Source organism: Leuciscus leuciscus, assembly GCF_965113295.1.
Source record: "Leuciscus leuciscus genome assembly, chromosome: 13".
Classification (NCBI taxonomy): domain Eukaryota; kingdom Metazoa; phylum Chordata; class Actinopteri; order Cypriniformes; family Leuciscidae; genus Leuciscus; species Leuciscus leuciscus.
In genome coordinates, this window is record NC_138737.1 from 39313702 (window position 1) to 39335318 (window position 21617).

Sequence of the window (21617 nt, forward strand, 5' to 3'; positions counted from 1 at the left end):
TCCACGTTTGCAAATCCTGTCAGAACGTTTGGTTGTAAAGATGGTCAAGAGTGTCACTGGTTAAACCACATTCCTGTTAGTCAACATTATGCAAAGGAGTGCTTGACTTCCTGTTTGAGGCCATTGTTTACACTTTGCGAACATGGGACGTGTTTAATATTACCTGTGGAAATCCTGCCGAAAAAACACCAAAACCTGCTTTGCTGGTCTGAGCTGGTTTAAGCCGGTCTCCCAGTCTCAAAAATCCCCTTAAACCAGCCAGACAGCTTAATGTCATTTAGGCTTAAGATAACTATAAAGATATAGATCTAAAAATTGATCTCAATATTAAAGAATGGCAGAGTTCACACCACACCTATAACGATCTAAAGAAACGATATACTTGGAATCACTTTCAGAACGATTTTATCTGGCTGATGAACGATAAAAACATTGACAGCCAATCAGAATCCGTCCTGCTGTAACGAGCTCGAGCATTTAAAGAGACAGACAAGCACGCGCTTAGAATAAACAAAACAATATAGACATATTAATATATACATATTTTCGTCCAGTCAAACGTTTTGGATCGGTAAGATTTTTTAAAAGAAGTCTTTCCTGCTCAGCAAGGCTGCATTTATTTGAATATAAATATCAAATTTATATTCCCCCCCCCCCCCCCCAAAAAAAACCCCAGTAATGTTGTTAAATATTATGACAATTTAAAATAACTGTTTTCTATTTTAATATGTTTTAAGATGTAATTTATTCCTGTGATCAAAGCTGAATTTTCAACATCATTACTCCAGTCTTCAGTGTCACATGATCCTTCAGAAATCATTCTAATATGATGATTTGATGCTCAAAAAACATTTATGATTATTATCAGTGTTGAAAACAGTTATTTACATTTTTATTTTCTGGATTCTTTGATGAATAGAAAGTTCAAAAGAACAGCATTTATTTGAAATAGAATCTTTTGTAACACTATATATAATACTATAAATGTCTTTACTGTAGCTTTTGATCAGTTTAACTCATCCTTGATGAATAAAAGTATTGATTTCTATTATTTCTTTCCCCCAAAAAATTAATGTTACAAACGCTTTATATTTCAGATAAATGCTGTTTTTTGAACTTTCTATTTATCAAAGAATTCTGAAAATAAAAAAATAAAAAACTGTTTTCAACAATGATAATAATCAGAAATGTTTCTTGAGCATCAAATCATCATATTAGAATGATTTCTGAAGGCTCATGTGACACTGAAGACTGGAGTAATGATGCTGAAAATTTGTTGTGACGTTATGTGATTGGCTTACGGGTAACCAATGATTTTAAACTTCAGACAAGTGCCCCCCCCGCGAGAAAGAAAACGCTTTTCTATTATGCCCTTCCAGACTCTGTCTATGAAGCAAAGCGAAGTAGCAGAGTTTGGTATTACCAGGCTAGTTTTGATGATGCCATAGGCTTGAACGGTGTGCTAGCACAAGATTTTGTTGTGATTCTCTCTTATTATTTTATAACTTACTCTCTTATTGGTATTTTTCAGTTTGCACCACGCCAGTGCCAAGCAGTGAACCACCAGGCCCAGAGAAGAAAAGCACTTCACTGGACCCAGCAAATGGCAATGACCTTCCACAAACATCAAATAATATCCCTGAAAAGAAAAATAATACTTCTGACGACAGTAAAGATCCAGCACCTAAAACACCTTCAGATGCTCAACCGGTCAAAGCTGAACCAGGGGATGCAGATGAAAGTGGAAAAGATCAGACCTCACCTGACAAGAATGAACCAGGTAATGAGGCAACCGACCCTAAAACGCCTGAAGAGGGTTCAGAAGATAAAGGTCAAGGGGGGAAAACAGCTGAACTTGAGGAGAAACCTGATGGAAAAGGCAGAATTGAAAACGGAAGTGAAGTAAAGATGCCGTCCACACCTGTCCAGAATAAAGCTGGTGGACCTGGTGAACCTAATGAACCTGATGAAGATGATGAAGATGAATCAAAGATAGACACAAAAGAGAAGACACCTGGAAATGGTGAACCTGCTGAAGATAAAGGAGAAAATGAACCAAACGATGCTAAAATAGACCAAGAGAAGCCAAACACACCTGACCTTAATAAACCAGGTGACAAAGAACCAGGTAAAGATGAAACTGTACCAGATGTTGAAGAGAAGCAAACCAAAGATGAGCAGAACCCAAATGTTGATGAGAAAACCGACTCTGAAGGTGCTGAAGAAGATGATGAGGAGAACCAGACCGACCCTGATGCTCCTACGGCCAGCCAAGAGGGACAAAATGGAGATGATACTGAGGAAGAAGAGGGTGATGATGGCAATATCGATACAGGTGATAATCCCTCAGATGACCAGGGTAAACCTGACCACAAAACAGAGAACAGACTGGTAAAGGACAGAAAAGGAAATGAGGATAACGAGTTCAAGGAGAGCGCAGAGAGCAGCCACTTCTTCGCCTATCTGGTGGCGGCCATCATCCTGGTGGCGGTGCTTTATATCGCCAGCCACAACAAGCGCAAGGTTAGTGCGCCTCTCATCAGACAGAGCTTTTACTGCTGCTTTTTAATGCCCAATGAAGTGACTGTTGTTCCTTTCACACCCTCTCCTATAGATCATTGCTTTTGTCGTCGAGGGTCGGAGGTCAAGAGGCTCACGGAGACCCAAAACATCGGATTACCAAAAACTCGACCAGCATGTGAGTAGCGATACGCACACACAGAGAGTTAACGCTTCTGTTGATGTTACTTTATTTTGTAGTCAAACTTTAAGTTGGCTTGAGAAAGCCTGGCCGGAAAGTTTTGAAGAAGCTTTAGGGTGTACTCACACTAGGCACGGTTGCCATGAACCGGGCCCGAGTACGATTGTCCCCCCTCCCCACTCCCCCTCTGGCCTGCACTCACATAGGGTTTCAGCATTCGTGCCGGAGCACGCTTACTTCATTATGGTGCGACGGTTTCGGGATAAACAGGAAGAGCGGCGCTCTCACTGAACACAATGGAGTCCAGCACGGTTAGCGCTCACACTGCATGCGAACCGCGCCCGAGTCCAACTGAACCGTGCTCTGGCCCACCTCTTCCAAGCGGGCCAGGGCCGGCTAATCGAGCCGCTCCCGGGCACGGTTCGGAGCACTCACACACTAGTCAAACGAACCGCGCTTTGGTGGTCAAACGCACTTGGGCACGGTTCAAACTGGCTAGTGTGAGTACACCCTTAAAAGCTTTAAGTTTTAGTTAAGTAGTTTTAAAAAAGCCAGGTAGCTAGCTAGATCGCATGAATTAACACTTTGCTAGCATGAATTACCTCATTGCTAGCATGATTTAGCATGTTGTTTTAGCAGGAATTAGCATGTTGCTAGCATTAATTAGCATATTGCTAACATGTTTTGCCACATTTAGCATGTTGTTAGCAGGAATTAGCATGTTCCCAGCTGGAATTAACATGTTGCTAGCATTAATTAGCATATTGCTAACATGTTTTGCCACATTTACCTCATTGCTAGCATGATTTAGCATGTTGTTTTAGCAGGAATAAACATGTTGCTAGCATTAATTAGCATATCGCTAACATGTTTTGCCACATTTAGCACGTTGTTAGCAGGAATTAGCATGTTCCCAGCATGAATGAGCATGTACTGTAGGTATGCATGTAATTACTAATGTAATAATTAATGTATGTATGTAATTACATTTTTTGTCTTTTTATCATTTTGAGTTTATATCTCGCAATTTTGACTCGCAATTCTGAGATATAAATGTACAGTTCGGACTTTTTTTCAAATTCTGAAAAAAAAGAAGAATTGCGAGATAAAAAGTAGCAAAAATTATTTTATTAAAAAAAAAAAAAATTCATGGTGGAAGTTTCTATAAAAATGTTGTGGTGTGACTTCCCAAAACGTAATTGTATTTGTAATTAATAATGTTTTATTTTGAAAAATATGCTTAGAAACTTTAGCATCAGATAAATGTTCGAGAAAAATGTCACTTCTTTGGAGAACTTTTTTTTTTTAAATATAAAAAAGAAGAATTTTAAATATAACTTTTTGTTTTGTTTTGAACAATCATTTTAATGTGTTGTAAACTAGATTTTAAAATAATTTTTCCTTACCTTTATCATGGATGCTCTTATTGTTTGTCATTTAACCCGAATGCGTGTTTGACTCCGCTATGGCGCGTCTATAAAACGCATAATGTTACCTAATTAACAACTGCAACATATTATATGGTTCAAATGAAATCATAAGAACAACAGCCTGATTTTGCTCATGTAACTGATCAGAGTTCATCAAATAAAGCTGTCGAAAAAAGTAAACATTTGTTGCACGTTGTGTAGAATTTTTTACCTCATTGTAAATTTTCTTTTTGTGTCTTTTTTATTCTGTTTTGCAGTGAGAAAGTCCAGTCAGATGAGTGAGCAGGGGACGAATCGAAATATTTGAACTGTGATCTTAAAACTTGAATTATTAATAACGCGGCGTATATTAACACTCACGAACGCTGTACAGCAAATCCTCACCAACTCATCTAAAAGTGACGCTCATAGCATGTCAGGTATGTTGGAAACATAGATCTATGATAACTGGGGTCATGATCTTCATTCATTTAGTGTTACAAATACATAAATCAAATTCATAATACCGGTACTATAGATGTTGGTTCAATCTGTGGCCTCTTTCTATTTAATAATCAAGCCTTTTTGGTGGAGTTTCCTTGTATGTTTTTTCTTTTCTCACGTTATTGCTGGACGGAGTTGTGTCATACAGAAGGAAACTGCGTGTATATTTTTGAGAGTGTGTTGGTTGTTGATGTTTAATGGGAAACTGGGAATGATTTATGAATCAGAATTGTTCTGTACGAGTTCTTGAAGCTGATCACACATGTGTAGGGCGTGTGAATTGCACTTTCTGTCGGTGTAGATGAGTGGAGGAGTGAGCTTTTGACATGCTCCTGCGTTACAGATGTTCTGCACATTAATGATGATGATGAATCATCTTCACACGGCTCAACAATAAGGATATTTTTAGTTCAGATTCACACACAAATATTAGTGCTGGGCAACGATTAATCGCATCCAAAATAAAAGTTTGTGTTTACATAATATGTGTGTGTGTGCTTGTATATATGAATATGAATATGAATTTAAGAAAAATTTGTTATTTATATATAATATAAATTATGTATAAGTATATAAACATGCAAATATTTCTTAATGCATATGTTAGTATTTATACGAAATAATACACACATATATTATGTGAACACAAACTTTTAATTTGGATGCGATTAATAGCGATTAATCGTTGCTCAGCACAAAATATATATATTTTATGTTTACGTGTCATGGAGAAGTGTATTTATATTTTCCGTTAAACATGAAATTTTCTTTAGCAAAAAAAAAAAGAACTCTAATTTATGTTTTAAAGCAAAAAAAAAAAAAAGACCTTTATAATGTCCAAAAAGTCTCAGAACGACCCTTTAAAATACTTAAAAGACGAAGAAAAGACAAGTTGCACTTTTCATCCATCAAAAAGCTTTGCTGTTCAAACAAGCCGTCCTGTTCTGGAGTAAATCCACCGTTCGGCTGGCGAGGAAACGTGTATTATGGTTCTTGTCAGCAGCCACTGATTCATTTAAAGATGTTTTTTGGTGTATAATAACCCGTGCTGGATTCATGGACCAGATTCTTGTGCCAAATCCAGAGAATGCCCAGAAACCAGTAACAAAAGGACAGATGCGCATACACCCCTTGATCCTACAAACGGGACATGGATGTTTTATGGGGTGCCATGTTGTCAGCTATCACACTCTCGCTGTGCCTACTGTGATGCCCGCTGTGTTCTCTGTGGAGCCTGTGATTTGACGTTTAACCAGTGGCTTTGCACAACCACTTTTCTTCAAATGAAGGAGCTATTTTGAATTATTATGATGTGTGTAACGAATGAGACGGGGTTTACCTTTCCTGTTTACTGTGGTCTGTCTTTTACCACTATTGCAACCTTTTCACGAGTGATGTTCTTTCTACACTGAAAAGGAAATTGAATAAAGTTTTTTTTTCCTCTGACTCGTCTTTGTCACCTGAATATGGGGTTATTATTGTTAATAAAAACTGAAACTTGAAAAAAAAAAATTATAATCATTGGTTGAAATACAATAAACATTTACTGTAAAAACAAACTTTATATTTCAGATCGTTTTTCCATATTTTCTGAGTTTAAGTTAAAGAACTAAAATAATAAAAAAGGACACGGTGAAAAAAAAAAAAATCACTGCTTGTTCAAATTACTTATTTAAAATGAGCTAAACCAACTCAATTTCTATAGGTTACATTTGATCCTTAACTTAATTTCCCTGTGTTCAATCCACTTAATATCACATGTAAATGTGAAACTGAAGTTTACTTCATTTATTTGTGTTGGGACTACATTAATGATTTTTGTTGCATTAAAAGGGACAGTTCACCCAAAAATTTTAGTTCTGTCTTATTTTTAATTTTGTAATTTCATCTGAATATCAACATTTGTGAGATTTAGTCAGTTTAAACTATTTTTTGAGGTTAATTGATCTAATTTTGTGTCCCTAAGAAAATCGTCATCTACGACACTATATTACGCTTAATAACATTTTTTTTGTGTCTATTTGTTAATGAGGGATTTGTGGAGTAAAAGTTAATAAATTAGACCCTTGGGGAAAGATGGGTCACCAGAATTGGCACATAAGGCCCTTTGTTACTATTGTTTTTATTAAAAAAATTACCGTAATAATTATTGTAATTAATGCGAGTTATTATTCTGTATTTCCTTCAATTAGATGTACATTTCAGACATCTTTCATTAAAACCTAAAGGTTAGTTGAGTGGAATCATTAAATTTGCATTAATAGTGTTGCTACTGTGACATATCTTCAATTGAAATATGGGCAATTAAAGAAGTAAATATTAATATGCCTGTATATAAGTCATAGAATAACATTTTACCTTTCCGATAAATCTCTTTTACTAGGGTTCTGCTTTGTCTGTTATCAGTTATTCAATTATTATCAACTAAATTGTCAAAATAAAAACTTTTAAAAAATAGTTTAGTATTTAACATTAATGACTCTTACATTTAAAAAAAATATATTAATAAGAAATATCAAAAGTAATTTAAAAAAAATGTTTATGCTATAACAAATATCAAAATATCGCTATCAAAAATGCTTCTATTTTATATTATTTTTCATTTAATACAACATTATTTGTAACATTATTACTATTACAAGTGAAAATTTGAATATCGTGCAAAAGTTTGTGTGTTTCAGTCATTCAAATTAAAAGGTGAAACTAATATATTTAGTATATATAACTATATACATATGCATGATTATACTTTTCAGAGGGCCGACATTTCTGTATTTAAAATCCTTTTTTTAAATGATTGATTTCATGTAATATTAAAATTTTCTGAAATTTTGAATTTGGGGATTTCATAGGCTGTAAGCCATAATCATCAAAATTATAACTTTTGCACGATATTTCTAGATTTTTATAATTTTTCGAGTTTCACCTGTATAACAACACCACCAATGATAATGACAACTAATAATAATAATTGTAATACCCTATAAATGATTTATATACGAATGCTTCCTGATTTAATGGCAGTAAGTACACAGTTTATCGGTGTGTCACACATTAACAGACACACCCTGAGTGTGATCGATCAGTGATCAGCATGAACACCTTCCCACGCCTGTGGAGGGAGACAGACAACACTGATCTGAGATCAGCTTTACTCACACACACAGGAAGAGGAAGTGGGGGAGTGTTTGAGATCAAGGATGGACACAGAGCCACAGAAACTACTTTAACGCTCTTTTATCCTCATGAAACACATCTAAAGGCGATGGACGGCTTTCCTCAGCTAGTGTGAATGTGATCTGACTGCCATTATTACCAGGGTAAGGCTTTTTAAAGCGTTATATTCCAACATTAGCCAGCTAGCTGCATATATATACATTCATAAACATTACACATACCATAACAGTCCACATATAGAATGAAAGCGTTTCTAGTTGTTGGTTATTTTTTATATGACGCAAAACTATGAGTGTTTGAATGGGAAATATCACCTGTTTAGAGATGTTACACTTTATTTCACATATTTATTTGATCCATTCTGCCAGCAGCACAGTAAATAGTTCACTACTCACTCGGTAGTTTATTATACAAACTAGTGTGAGAATGTACATATATTTTAACACTTGGGTTTTTATTGATCAACGTATTAAAGGCCCGTTCACACCAAGGACGATAACGATAAAGATACTAAGATATAGTTATAAAAATCGTTCTCAATATTAAAGAATAGCAGAGTTCACACCACAGCTATAATGATAAAAACACAGAGAAACGATAACGTTAACTTGGAATCACTTTCAGAACGATTTTATCTGGTTGATGGAAGATAAAAACATTGACAGCCAATCAGAATCCGTCCTGCTGTAACGAGCTCGAGCATTTAAAGAGACAGACAAGCACGCGCTTAGAATAAACAGTATGACATTGTCCGCTGGTGTGTGGACGCTATTTAGTCCAGGCATTTTAAGCCAAAATGGGGGTCAACCTTGAAAAAATTGCAACAGAAGCAAACTCAACTGATTTTGTATCCTCAATATGTCCTGAGTAAGACAAGAAAAAAGTCCCGAAGAATCCCATTAGGGGAACGTTTCGAAAAAGACCCAAATATAGCCTATTCATTCTCTTTCTCACGTGAATAGGGTAACATTTTTAACCTTTTGATATCACCATGAAAATTACTGAGTTGATTACATACATCAAGACAAACAAAAAATGAATTACAAGTTTTTTTTAATTGTTTGTTAACATGGACAAACGGTGCATAATCTAATTACGTATGTGCTAATTTGCATAAATACCACAACAGATCTAAACAGTGGGTATAGAGGTGAAAATGTGTTGTTGAATCTTCAGAATCAGAAAGAGCTTTATTGCCAAGTATGACAGAAGTTTCATTTTTGGGTGAACTATGCCTTTAATGAATGTCAGATGCATTTACATATAGAAGTCTTAAGGGTACAGTAGCAAAACGGGAGCATGTCTATGTTCCCACAGCCCTATGTTCCCACAGCCCTATGTTCCCACAACCATATGTTCCCACAACCATATGTTCCCACAGCCCTAGCACTAAAACTTACCCTTCATAGGGGACTAGGGCTTAATTAGTTAACATACCTAAACCCAAATATGGCTGTGGGAACATAGACATGCTCCCGTTTTGCCACTGTACCCTTAATACTTCTATATGTAAATGCATCTGACATTCATTAAAGGCATAGTTCACCCAAAAATGAAACTTCTGTCATCATTTACTCACCCTCATGTTGTTCCAAACCTGTATGAGTGTCTTTCTTCTGCTGAACACAAAATAAGATATTTTGAAGAATGTCAGTAACCAAACAGTTGGACAGTTTTCCTACTATGGAAGTCAATGACTACCGTCAACTGTTTTGACTACCAACATTCTTTAAAATATCTTTATTTGTGTTCAACAGAAGAAAGACACTCATACAGGTTTGGAACAACATGAGGGTGAGTACATGATGACAGAATTTCCAGTTTTGAGTGAACTGTCACTTTAAGATGCTGAATCTTAACGAGTTTATATGGCTGTTGGGGTGAAATATATATTTCATTCAGAAATGGTGTTTTGTCTGTGATGTTTCCTCACAGGGTTGAAGGCGTAGATTGGGGACATGATGTTGGACCACGCTGATGTGAGTTTGACCCCAGAGGAGCGAGTGAGGGCCTTGACGAAGAAGGGCAGCTCGGTGGACATGAACGAAGCCGTGCCGGTGCGCAGATACTTCCGCTCGGGCATGGAGATGATCCGCATGGCACATGTGTACGGCGAGGAGGGCAACACTGAGCACGCCTTCGTCCTCTACAACAAATACATCACGTGAGAACAAAGACCTCTGAACCATACGCTGTTTTAAAGGGACACTCCACCCGAAAATGAAAGTTCTAACATCATTTACTCGTTCCCATGTTTTTTTTGTTTTGTTTTTTTGTCCCTACAACAGGGTTCGAACAAGGTATTTAAAGTATTTTAAGTATTTGACTTTTTGAAATTTGAAGTCCTGGAAACCCCTTGAAAACAGCCATTTTTATGAAGAATTACTTGAAAAGTGCTTGAATTATTGAAATTCAATTTATGGGAAATTTATTTTTAATTGTATTGATAAAACAATCTTTTCATACAACATTAAAGCCACAGTCCGTCTGATATAGATATAGAGGCGTTTTGCATGGCTATGAGCGTGATATTGCTCATATAAATATCCAAGTATATGGTACAGTTTTTATTCTTTAAGTCAATCATATATTCATGGGAGAAAAAATCAGTTTGAATAAGGAAAGCGATATCTTTGTTATATTATCTTTTCAATGGTTAAAGTTACCAGTCATTGCATGTGCTGCACTTTATTTGTACCATTTTATTTTATAAGTTTATTTTTATTGATCTATTTACCTTTTTTTATTTTATTTTAAAGATAATAAGTTATTGTTTGATAAATGAGATCCTCTGATTGTAGTCATTGAAAAAAAAATGAAAAAAAGTAGCGCTTAAAGTCCTGGGGTCGGTTTCACAAAGATAGACTTTGACCATGGCTTAGATATAGTAGCTAGTCAGACTTCAGATAGACATCTAAATCAGACCGTTGCACAAAGCATTTAAGACTCTGACTATCTTAAGTAGGACTACACTGCAATGCATTCTGGGTAAAATAAGACACTTTGCAAAACAAAAAACATGGCGGATCGAGTAAGCGCATTCAGCCGCTCAGTGCAGTTTACCCCAGCGGATAATATGTGTTTGTTGGAGGAGTATAACAGTTACAAGGACATTTTACTTGGGAAATTTAGCGGAGAATGTAGTAACGAGAAGAAATGTTTAAATTATGAGCCATTTTCCCTTTTCTTTTGGCTGTATGTAATGTAACTGATTGTTACTGCCTTAGACCTAAGTTAGCCTGGGGGGAAGGTGTCTAATTTCTTTGGTCTAAATTAAGTCCGTCTTTATTTTTGTGAAACAGTCTAACTTGCATTAGAGTCTAGTCCATGAGCACATTTTAGACTTGTCTAACACTATAGACCGGTCTAAAATAGCTTTGTGAAACCGGCCACTGGAATTCGATTTTACAGTGTCTGTACGAACCCTGTGGTCAGTGGAGTCTGATGTGGTTTGCTTCCCAACCTTTCTGTTCCCCGCAGAAGAAAGTCATGAGTGTGAGTAAATGATGACAGGATTTTCACTTCTGGGTGGAGTGTCCCTTTAACTGGAATGGGAGTGTGTGAGTAATATTGGTAATGTTTTAGTTTAATTGCAACAGGTTTAACTCCTGTGCTTTGTAACCCTGCAGACTTTTCATTGAAAAGATTCCTAAGCATCCAGAATATAAGCTGTCTAATATTGCAGAGAAGAAGGAGACGTTAAGGGTAACGTAGTCTAGATGGAAAATGATTGTTTTGATCAATAATCTCATCATATCTTGTTAGTGGTCTTAGTTTTGCTGTTGCTCCTCACACAGAAGCTGAAGGAGACGGCTTTCCCTCAAGCAGAGCTGCTGAAGAAACATTTACTGAGAAGATATGAGAGAGAATATGCGGAGTATAGCAGCAAAAAGGTGAGGCTCATTGTCCCAACACTGGTCAACATTATCATGGACTAAAAGGGATTTTTTAAACCTGTCAAGTCATATTTCACCCCAAAACCAAAAGAAAGAAATCAAATATTATATTGTGAATGAATCGAACTTTACACATTATTTACGTGAAAGTTTAACACATTTTCTTCCCCTAATCTCTTTATCATACTTCATCTGGACATTTATTTATTTAATTTCCATTATTCTGCATGAATATAATATATACTCAACTCATACATTAAAACCAGTGACAGGTGAAATTGATTATGTCGTTACAATTAAACATTAAGAACCATTATGAATTATTATGCATTATTATTGGTGCTCAATTATTGAGTAATAATCATTATATTAGAATGATTTCTGAAGGATCATGTAAGACTGGAGTAATGATGCTGAAAATTCAGCTTTGATCACAGGACTAAATTACACTTTACTGTATATTCACATAGAAAACTGTTATTTTAAATGGTAATAATATTTCACAATATTACTGTTTTTACTGTATTTTTAATCAAATAAATGCAGTCTTGGTGAGCAGAAGAGATTTCTTTAAAAAACATAATTATTTCAGACTTTTGACTTCCGGTGTATATATTGTAAATTGAAAAAAAATGTTGACACTGTATTATTTGCGGCACTGCTTTATGAAATAATACAAAATAAAATAATTATATATTTATTACAGTAATATTTTAATTTTAAATAAAAAATACAAATAATCGTCTGTTATAGACTTATTTTTAAACAATAGTAAAACAGTAATTTTCTGTATGTATTATTGATTTTGGGAATGAAATATGGATGTTTTTGGTGCAGTCAATCTCAAAGTTAAAGATGCACGTAGGGGTTGGGAATCGAAAACCGATTCCAATTCTGGAATCAAATACTTGGGGTCAGGATCGGATTCCTCTTATCGATTCCTTTGTGAGCATTTCAATATGACTAAACAATTCAAACGCGAGACGAGCTGGCGCTGTTTTCAGAGCTGAAGGCATTTGTAACTATAGTGGATCCGGGCAGCTCTTAAAGTGACAGCAGCCTAATATTCCTACTGCCATCTCTATAATAACACTAATATTCCTACTGCCATCTCTATAATAACACTAATATTCCTACTGCCATCTCTATAATAACACTAATATTCCTGCTGCCGTCTCTATAATAACACTAATATTCCTGCTGCCGTCTCTATAATAACACTAATATTCCTGCTGCCGTCTCTATAATAACACTAATATTCCTGCTGCCGTCTCTATAATAGCGTTAATCAAACAACAAAAGACAGAGAGAATTCACTTGCTGTTCTTGACTGGACATCTTTCATAACAATATTTGTAATGTATATTTTATTTATAAAGTGCAGTTATTTTACATTTGATTACAGTTTCTGTACCTGAATACCTGGAAATCTTAAAACACTGTTTATTTCAATCGTATCTTTGTTCAGTTGTATTTATTTGTTGCAATTGCTAATTTGTTCTTTTGAGTGTTTAGCTGTCTTTAATAATGCTTTACATGTATATTAGTAAGGCTAGTTGTTTTTCTGTGGTGTTTTTAAACCACAGGTAAACGTTCCTTGTGTAAGTGTTCTTTAGCCTGTTGAGTTTTGTTCATGATATTCAGCTCCTTAAATGTTTTGCAATAAGACTGTGAATGATATCAAAGTTTTTATTTTATTTATTTTTTACCTTATTGGAATCGAAATTAGGAATCAATAATTGATAAGAATCGGAATCAATAAGCAGAATTGAAATCGGAATCATTAAAATTCAAACGATACCCAACCCTAGATGCACAACAGGACTGTCCATCATCAATTTTGTCATATATAAAGATAAAAAAGTGTTAAAGAAACTCTTGAACTTAAATAAAATGTGACAAAATGTGTGCAATGTAGAAGTGTAAACATAGAACAATTGTTAAAATTCAAACGATACCCAGCCCTCGATGCACGTGTGTTTAACCTCATGAATCGTGTTGTGGTCCACTAGCGTGCGGAAGCAGAAGCGCTGGAGCGTGAGTTGTCCCGGCAGAGAGAGCTGGAGCTGGAGAGGCAGCGTGTGTTGGACATGCAGAGGAGACAGCGAGAGCAGGAGCAGTTCAGCATGTTCGAGGACATGATCCGACAGAAGGAGCGTCAAGATCACGGGCACCAGATCAGCTCTCCAGCGTCCCAGCAGGAGGACTCGCTGCTCATCCCCGGGATCCAGGGTCCACCGCTGCCCTATCTAGAGTCCCCCACCCCCCCTCAGAGCCCGCAGGCCAATCACAGCGCTCCGCCGGCCCCGCCGACCTTTGACCGCTCGCTTAAACCGGGTCACCTCAGCAACAACAGTACGACTCGCTCTCAAACCTCACTACACATGAAGCAGCCTGATTCTGATGTGACGATATATCGGCCACCATATCGGTATCGGCCGATATATGTTCATTTATAGTGTTATAGTTATGTTTATAGTTTATGTTGTGACGATATATCGGCCACCATATCGGTATCGGCCGATATATGTTCATTTATAATGTTATAGTTATGTTTATAGTTTATGTTGTGACGATATATCGGCCACCATATCGGTATCGGCCAATATATGTTCATTTATAATGTTATAGTTATGTTTATAGTTTCTGTTTCTGTTGTGATGATATATCGGCCACCATATTGGTATCGGCCGATATATGTTTATTTATAGTGTTATAGTTATGTTTATGGTTTCTGTTTCTGTTGTGACGATATATCGGCCACCATATCGGTATCGGCCGATATATGTTCATTTATAGTGTTATAGTTATGTTTATAGTTTCTGATTCGACGATATATCGGCCACCATATCGGTATCGGACGATAAATGTTAATTAATAATGTTATAGTTATGTTTATAGTTTCTGATTCTGATGTGACGATATATCGGCCACCACATCGGTATCGGCCGATATATGTTCATTTATAATGTTATAGTTATGTTTATAGTTTCTGTTTCTGTTGTGACGATATATCGGCCACCATATCGGTATCGGCCAAGATATGTTAATTTATAATGTTATAGTTATGTTTATTGTTTCTGTTGTGACGATATATTGGCCACCATATCGGTATCGGACGATATATCGTCACTTTTACTGTTATCGTTATCGACCCGATAAGAAAATTTAGACGATATATTGAAGCCGATAAATAATGGATTGTTTCTTTCTAATGAGGACTGTTCACCATGATGGTTTTGAATTGCTTGAAATATGATTGGAATCACTTAAAAAAAGGGAAAATACATATCGGTTATCGGCTTTCAAATGTAAAGATTTATCGGTTATCGTATCGGCCAAAATGTTCATATCCGTGCATCCCTAGTTGTGACAGTGTTTCTCTCTGTGTTTCAGCTACAATGGTGGATGGTTTACGGCAGATTGCTGTTCCTGCTGAACTCTGTGGCAAATTTCTGCGAATAGCCAATAGCAACACCATAAGAGCAGTGGAGACCTGTGGGATACTCTGTGGGAGACTGGTATGAAGGTCCTTCTGTCGGATTTCATACTTTAACGTCACCTACATTTTGGCTGTATTATTTTAACATTTTATGAACGCTGCAGATTATTTCGGATAATTTGATGTTATCAACAAATTTTTATTCGAATGGATGGCTGTTAAAGGTATACTTCATAATTTCCCTCATCATGCCGTCCCACTCATACACACTCACTCACTCACTCTCTCACACACTTACTGACTCACTCGCTCATACACACACTCGCACTCTCACTCACACACTCACTCACTCTCTGACACACTTACGGACTCACTCGCTCATACACACACTCGCACTCTCACACTCACACACTTACTGACTCACTCGCTCATACACACTTACTGACTCACTCGCTCATACACACTTACTGACTCACTCGCTCATACACACTCGCACTCTCACTCACTCACTCACACACTTACTGACTCACTCGCTCACACACACTTACTCACTCACTCACTTGCTCACACACACAAACTCTCACTCACTCATGCACTTACACACTCATGGCACTTACACACTCACTCACACACTTACTGACTGACTCACTCACTCGCACTCACTCGCTCACACACACTCACTGACACACTTACTCGCACACACTCATACACACTCATACACACTCACTCACTCACACTGTCATTGAAGAAAGTCAGTCATATTCATCTGGGGCAGTAAATGATGAGAGAATAAAAAATTTCTCTTCCCAATACTTTAGTCTGTATAGTATATCATGCATATATTCTTGGATAGGCTTTACCAGTACAGTGTGTGTGTGTGTGTGTGTGTGTCTGTTGCAGAACATGAACGCGTTCACAGTGACGCACGTGATCGTGCCGAAGCAGTGTGGCGGTCCAGATTACTGTGACACAGAGAATGAGGAGGAGCTGTTTCTGGTGCAGGACCAGCACAACCTCATCACCCTGGGCTGGATACACGTCAGTCTCTGCCTTCTCTGCTTATACACAGATGACCTTTAATCTCATTAGAAACATGTTGTGTCGGATTATACACAACACAAACAATGTTACACAAATATTAAACATATACTACAAAAATAATCAGTTTTTAAATATTGCACTAATAAGAAATATATTGCACTTAAACTGTGAATTGCAAAATGAAGAATGAAAAAAACAAAAAGAATATATATATATATATATATATATATATATATAAAACTGATATCAGCCATAGCATGTAATGTTATAGATTGAGTTTGAATCTCAGCCCCCCCCCACTCCCTCACTCCCTCCCCCCCACTCCCACTCCCTCACTCCCACTCCCTCACTCCCACTCCCTCACTCCCACTCCCTCACTCCCTCCCCCCCACTCCCTCACTCCCTCCCCCCCACTCCCTCACTCCCTCCCCCCCACTCCCACTCCCTCACTCCCTCCCCCCCACTCCCACTCCCTCTCCCTCACTCCCTCCCCCCCTCACTCCCTCCCCCCCTCACTCCCTATTGTTGAGCTGAAAGAGCAAGTAATCATCTTTCCGTGATTATTTCCCCATATGTCAGAGGCATACAGTTCTCAGATCAGATGTGTGACAGCTCAGGTCTGCTCCACAGACACACCCGACTCAGACCGCGTTCCTGTCCAGCGTTGATCTACACACACACTGCTCGTACCAGATGATGCTGCCCGAGTCCATCGCCATCGTCTGCTCGCCCAAATTCAACGAGTAAGTTCAGCAATGACAGGGATGAAAGCAGTGACGGCACCAGTGAGTTCTAGTGGCCCGACACCGAGTCACACTTCAGAGTCTCTGAATGTCACTGCATTAGATATCAAATATTAGGGTTTTCTTAGAAATAACTGGGATTTATTAATGAACCAGGGTTCCCGCGGTCTTTGAAAACTGGAATTTTAAAAGTGTGATTTCATTTTATAGAGGGTTTGCATTGACGTCACTTTACGATTATCAGTTTAAACTAAAGCTCGATATAGTGTTCCTTACAACCTACCAAAGATCCAGTGATCCACGGATATCGACATGCCACCAGGAATCGTGTTTCCTGACATTTATATGAGCCTGATTTCGACATCGGGGAAATACATAAAGCAAATTTGTCTGTGAACGCTTTATATAAATATAATATAGATCTAAATCCATGTGATCACTTATATCAATGTTATATAATCATCATATCGTCCAGCACTAAAACTTGTATAGTTTTTTGTCAGTGTTTACTTAAAAACATCCAATTATGCCGAATATACGATGGTAAATATTTAAGTGCTGTTCACTGCATTACTGCTGTTTTATAAGCGCCATCTACTGTCAGAGAGTGCATCTGCATTGTGATTCAGCCGGATGTTGTGGTGTTCACAGGACCGGCTACTTCAGACTGACAGACTATGGCCTGGAGGAGATCTCAACCTGCACTCAGAAAGGCTTTCACCCTCATCCCAAAGAACCTCCTCTTTTTACGGTAGTGACATCAGCCTTCACCTTTAATCCATCTGTATTCTACATGCGTTCAGAAGTGACACAAGCATAACAAACTCGTATGTTGTTCCCCTCAGGGTGGCAGCCACATTATAATCACAGAAGGCACTGTCTCGATGCTTGACCTCCGATGACCCCTTTACACAGCGCAACCGTGAAGCTTTCATGTTTTCACAGCTTTCAGTGGTGGTGGGATTTCTTGAAGAGACAGACACTTGCCTATAACAAGCACTTTTGGGATAATTTGAGCGCACTGACCGAAGCAGCGACTTTTATGACATCCGTTGGGAACTCAGGAACACTAACGCCTCCACGGGACTCTCAGTTTGCGTTGTCCTACTGATCTAGCGGGCAGTAAGCTAATGTTTTATGGCCCTCTGAGGTCATTTATGCTCTGATCATACACACTAACATCACTCATCTGCTGAAACCACATTAAAGCAAAGGGTTTTTTAAACTGAGTATCGTTGGGAACAGCTGAACGGGTCAGTCCTGCACGGCTGCACCTGTCATGAATGCAGCAATACCAGTTTTTCTTATGAAATATTTTCTTAAAATAACTTTGTTTGATAGCAGTAATTACTGTAAGCCATGATGATGATGATGTTCTTGCTTCTGATTGGTTCACAGATGTTCTGAGGGGCCGTTCACACAGATCGCGTTCTAGCGTTTCAAAATGCAAGACGCAGGGCAGTGGAATGAAAATAATATAAACTACTGTATAGACAGGGTTTGTAAAGTCAAACTAGTTTTAACTTGAGTTTTTGGAACGTTGTCATGTGTAAGATGCCATAAAAGACACTTGTGCATTTAAAAAGTGCAAGGTATAGCAAGTTGAACAACTTTTAACGTGACATGGCATCCTAAAAATGCAGCTGATGTGTGAGACACTGCAAAAGATGCGAGACGTGAGCGCGACGAGCAGACGCGGGATTCACACTGAATGCATTTTTGTGTAAATGTAGCAACACCATGTAACTTCTTTTTGTTCAAGATTAACATTTAAATGTCAATACATCATCAATCCTTCTTGCAAAATTAGTTTTTTTTGTCTTACCCTGATTCACTGTGATAAGCCTAAGTATAATAAGTGTATTTTAGACCTGACAGGATGGTTTTTGAGGGAAATTTCATATATACGTCACTCGCCCGTGCCAAGAATCAACATTAGCTTGGCTTTTCAGAGATGGAGAGGATTGAGGGATTTGAAATGTTATAAAAGAGAAGTGTTTTATTGTACAGATACATTTCAATATGTACAGAACAGGTACTATTTTTAATGTTTTTGAAAGAAGTTTCTTCTGCTCATCAAGCCTGCATTTATTTGATCAAAAATACAGATTTTTTTATTTTTTATATTGTGATATATTATTACAATTTAAAATAATTGGTTTTCAATTTATTATACTTTAAATTATCATTTATTTCTGTGATGCAAAGCTGAATTTTCAGGATCATTACTCCAGTCTATCACATGATCCTTTAGAAATCATTCTAATATGATGATTCATTATCAAAGTTCGAAACAGTTCTGTGGCTTAATATTTTTTCATAACCTGTGATACTTTTTTAGGATACTTTGATGAATAAAAAGTTAAAAAAAATTTTTAAGAAAATAAAAAGAAGCAAATGTTTTAAAAATAGAAATCTTTTGTAACAACAATATACACGACTGGTCAGTAATTTGGGGTCAGTACTTTTTTTTCTTTCTTTTTTTGAAATAAATCAATACTTTTATTCAGCGAGGATGTGTTAAATTGATAAAAAGTGATAGTAAAGAAGATTTATATTATTAGAAAATATTTTTTTATTTTGAATAAATGCAGTTCTTTTTAACCTTTTATTCATCAAATATATTAGGCAGCAGAACTGTGTCCAACACTCATAATAAATCAGAATATTAGAATGATTTCTAAAGGATCATGTGATAGACTGGATGTCACATGTGACACTGAAGACTGGAGTAATGATCCTGAAAATTCAGCTTTGATCACAGGAATCAATTATTTTTTTAAAGTATATTCAAATAGAAAACTATTATTTTAAGTTGTAATAATATTTCACAATATTACTGGGGTTTTTTTCTGTATTTGTGATCAAATAAATGCAGCCTTGATGAGCATTAGAGACTTCTTTCAAAAATATAAAAAAATCGTAATGTTTCCAAACTTTTGACCTGTACTGTACCTCTCTAACAGAGTTGAAGGGTAATAATCATCAGTAGTCACACAGAGCCGAAGCACAAATCAGCATTCTTCCACAAAACGCATGCAGTTTTGTTTGTTAACCTCTAGAAGTTACATGGTGTACTTTGAAACATCGAACTTCTTTTAGTCTAGCGCTGCGTTTTAAAAAGACACTATTCTCAACTAACATTTTTGCATTTAAAAACACTATACCTTGCCTTTTATTCCCATTCCTCTGGCATGTGTCTAGAGACGTTACAAGCACAAAGTTCAGGCACGTTTAACCTGAGCATCATGTTCTTTAAACGGCGTGTCATTCGTGAGAGGCTGCAAAAGATGCGTGGTCAATCTCTTCACGTCTATAGAGAAAAGCAATGGAAAAGTTGCAGTGGAATGAAGAACAAGTTCTGTGTGAACGGCCTTTAAAGGGTTTGATTAACTTTGTTTTATTTGCAAACAGTTTTACAGTTTCATATCCGGAAATGAAGGAAGTAATTGTTGGGGCAAAACCTTTTATTTACTTGGGAGGTTTTTGTGTAAATCCTTGTGATGTAAAATGTTGTATTGAAATGTGAGGAATTAGCAAAAACCCATTGTGCTTGTGTTTATGAACGAGGCCCGTTATAAAGATGTATCTGTGGTGAAGGGGATAAAAGGCAGAACGGCTGAAGTCGGACTGTTTAGTTATTAAAACAGTGCACACATTGTGCATTAATCTAATTATTCAACGGACTGTCATTCTTTACTGTAACTGACAGACATATGGAGGACTCGTATCACTACTTACCTATTATTAATGTATATGGACTGGCAAATTTCTGTCACATTGTTTATTATTAGATATGGCTTATATGAACTGATGAACAAACCAGTCGAGCGCTAAAGAAACAGTGACAGTCTCTTTTCTTTATTAATATGGAATTGTTAGTACAATGTATAAATATTAAGAACAGAGACCACAAGCTAACGTCATCAGAAATAAACATGAAAGCTCTGTTTTAAAGATGGAGAAACACAATCATAAATTAAGATTTAAAAAAACAAAACAATTATGATTTACAGTATTTGTAGATTTAAAGATGATTTGTTTTTTGCTGTATGTGCAGTAAGTCAGTTCATATCGCCATAAAGATCTTCATTCGAAATGCTTTTTAAGGTTTTGGACAGGAAGTTACTCTGTTCTTTGATCACAAAATCCTTCTAGAACCATCCAAACCCACAAATTAAAGTCCTGGCGATCCGGCACGCACACACACACGCACACGCGCACACACACGCACACGCGCACACACACACGCACACACACACACACACACACACAGAGTCCGTTTGGCCTCTTTGCTGGAACTCATCTGACTTCACACACTGGTTTTCAGAGGGGTCACATCAGCCCAGCCAGTCCAGGTCATCATCATCCTCACTTTCATCACCGAACAGAGGGGCGGGAGGGGGTCGTCCTTTTAAACTCTGTTCACAGACAAGAATCAGTTCACATATTAGTTACTGAACAAACATTGTTTGAATGTGTGCATTTCCTGACTAATAACCTCCACTGTGTTCATACTCCCCACACCTATCATTGGTTAAACACACAGAGTCTGCGTGTCTCGTCATGGAGTGGCAGAGGTTAGTTGAGTGAGTGTGTGTGTGTGTGTGTGTGTACAGAGGAGAGTCTGCTGGAGAAAAGAGAACGAGACAGAGCTCGTAATAAAACGAATCAACATCAGCTTGGCTTTTCAGAGATGGAGAA

At 37.1% G+C, this 21617-nt stretch overlaps 3 protein-coding genes across 4 annotated transcripts in view; 2 read left to right on the plus strand and 1 right to left on the minus strand.

Annotated features, from left to right (window-relative positions):
* Positions 1 to 6060, plus strand: part of tgoln2 (trans-golgi network protein 2) — an 8342-nt gene extending 2282 nt beyond the window's left edge. Inside the window, exons 2-4 of the mRNA XM_082188795.1 lie at positions 1532 to 2523; positions 2615 to 2698; positions 4389 to 6060. Coding sequence (XP_082044921.1) covers positions 1532 to 2523; positions 2615 to 2698; positions 4389 to 4391 — 1079 coding nt within the window. The 3' untranslated portion in view covers positions 4392 to 6060. The remainder of the gene's footprint in view (positions 1 to 1531; positions 2524 to 2614; positions 2699 to 4388) is intronic.
* A 1564-nt stretch (positions 6061 to 7624) lies between these two features.
* Positions 7625 to 20590, plus strand: stambpb (STAM binding protein b). 2 transcript variants are annotated; one of them, XM_082188779.1, is made up of 10 exons: positions 7752 to 7934; positions 9727 to 9955; positions 11421 to 11496; positions 11589 to 11684; positions 13700 to 14042; positions 15084 to 15208; positions 16030 to 16167; positions 16801 to 16913; positions 17565 to 17664; positions 17759 to 20590. In XM_082188779.1, exons 2-10 carry the CDS (start codon positions 9750 to 9752, stop codon positions 17813 to 17815), a joined length of 1254 nt encoding a protein of 417 aa, XP_082044905.1. In that variant the 5' UTR covers positions 7752 to 7934; positions 9727 to 9749; the 3' UTR covers positions 17816 to 20590. The 2 variants fall into 2 exon arrangements, with proteins under 2 accessions (XP_082044906.1, XP_082044905.1); XM_082188780.1 differs by lacking the exons at positions 17565 to 17664; positions 17759 to 20590 and having other exon boundaries at positions 7625 to 7934; positions 16750 to 16887.
* Positions 20591 to 20753: 163 nt separating this feature from the next.
* fkbp15b (FKBP prolyl isomerase family member 15b) overlaps positions 20754 to 21617 on the minus strand; it is a 36095-nt gene continuing 35231 nt past the window's right edge. The window contains exon 29 of the mRNA XM_082188681.1: positions 20754 to 21334. Coding sequence (XP_082044807.1) covers positions 21254 to 21334 — 81 coding nt within the window. The 3' untranslated portion in view covers positions 20754 to 21253. The remainder of the gene's footprint in view (positions 21335 to 21617) is intronic.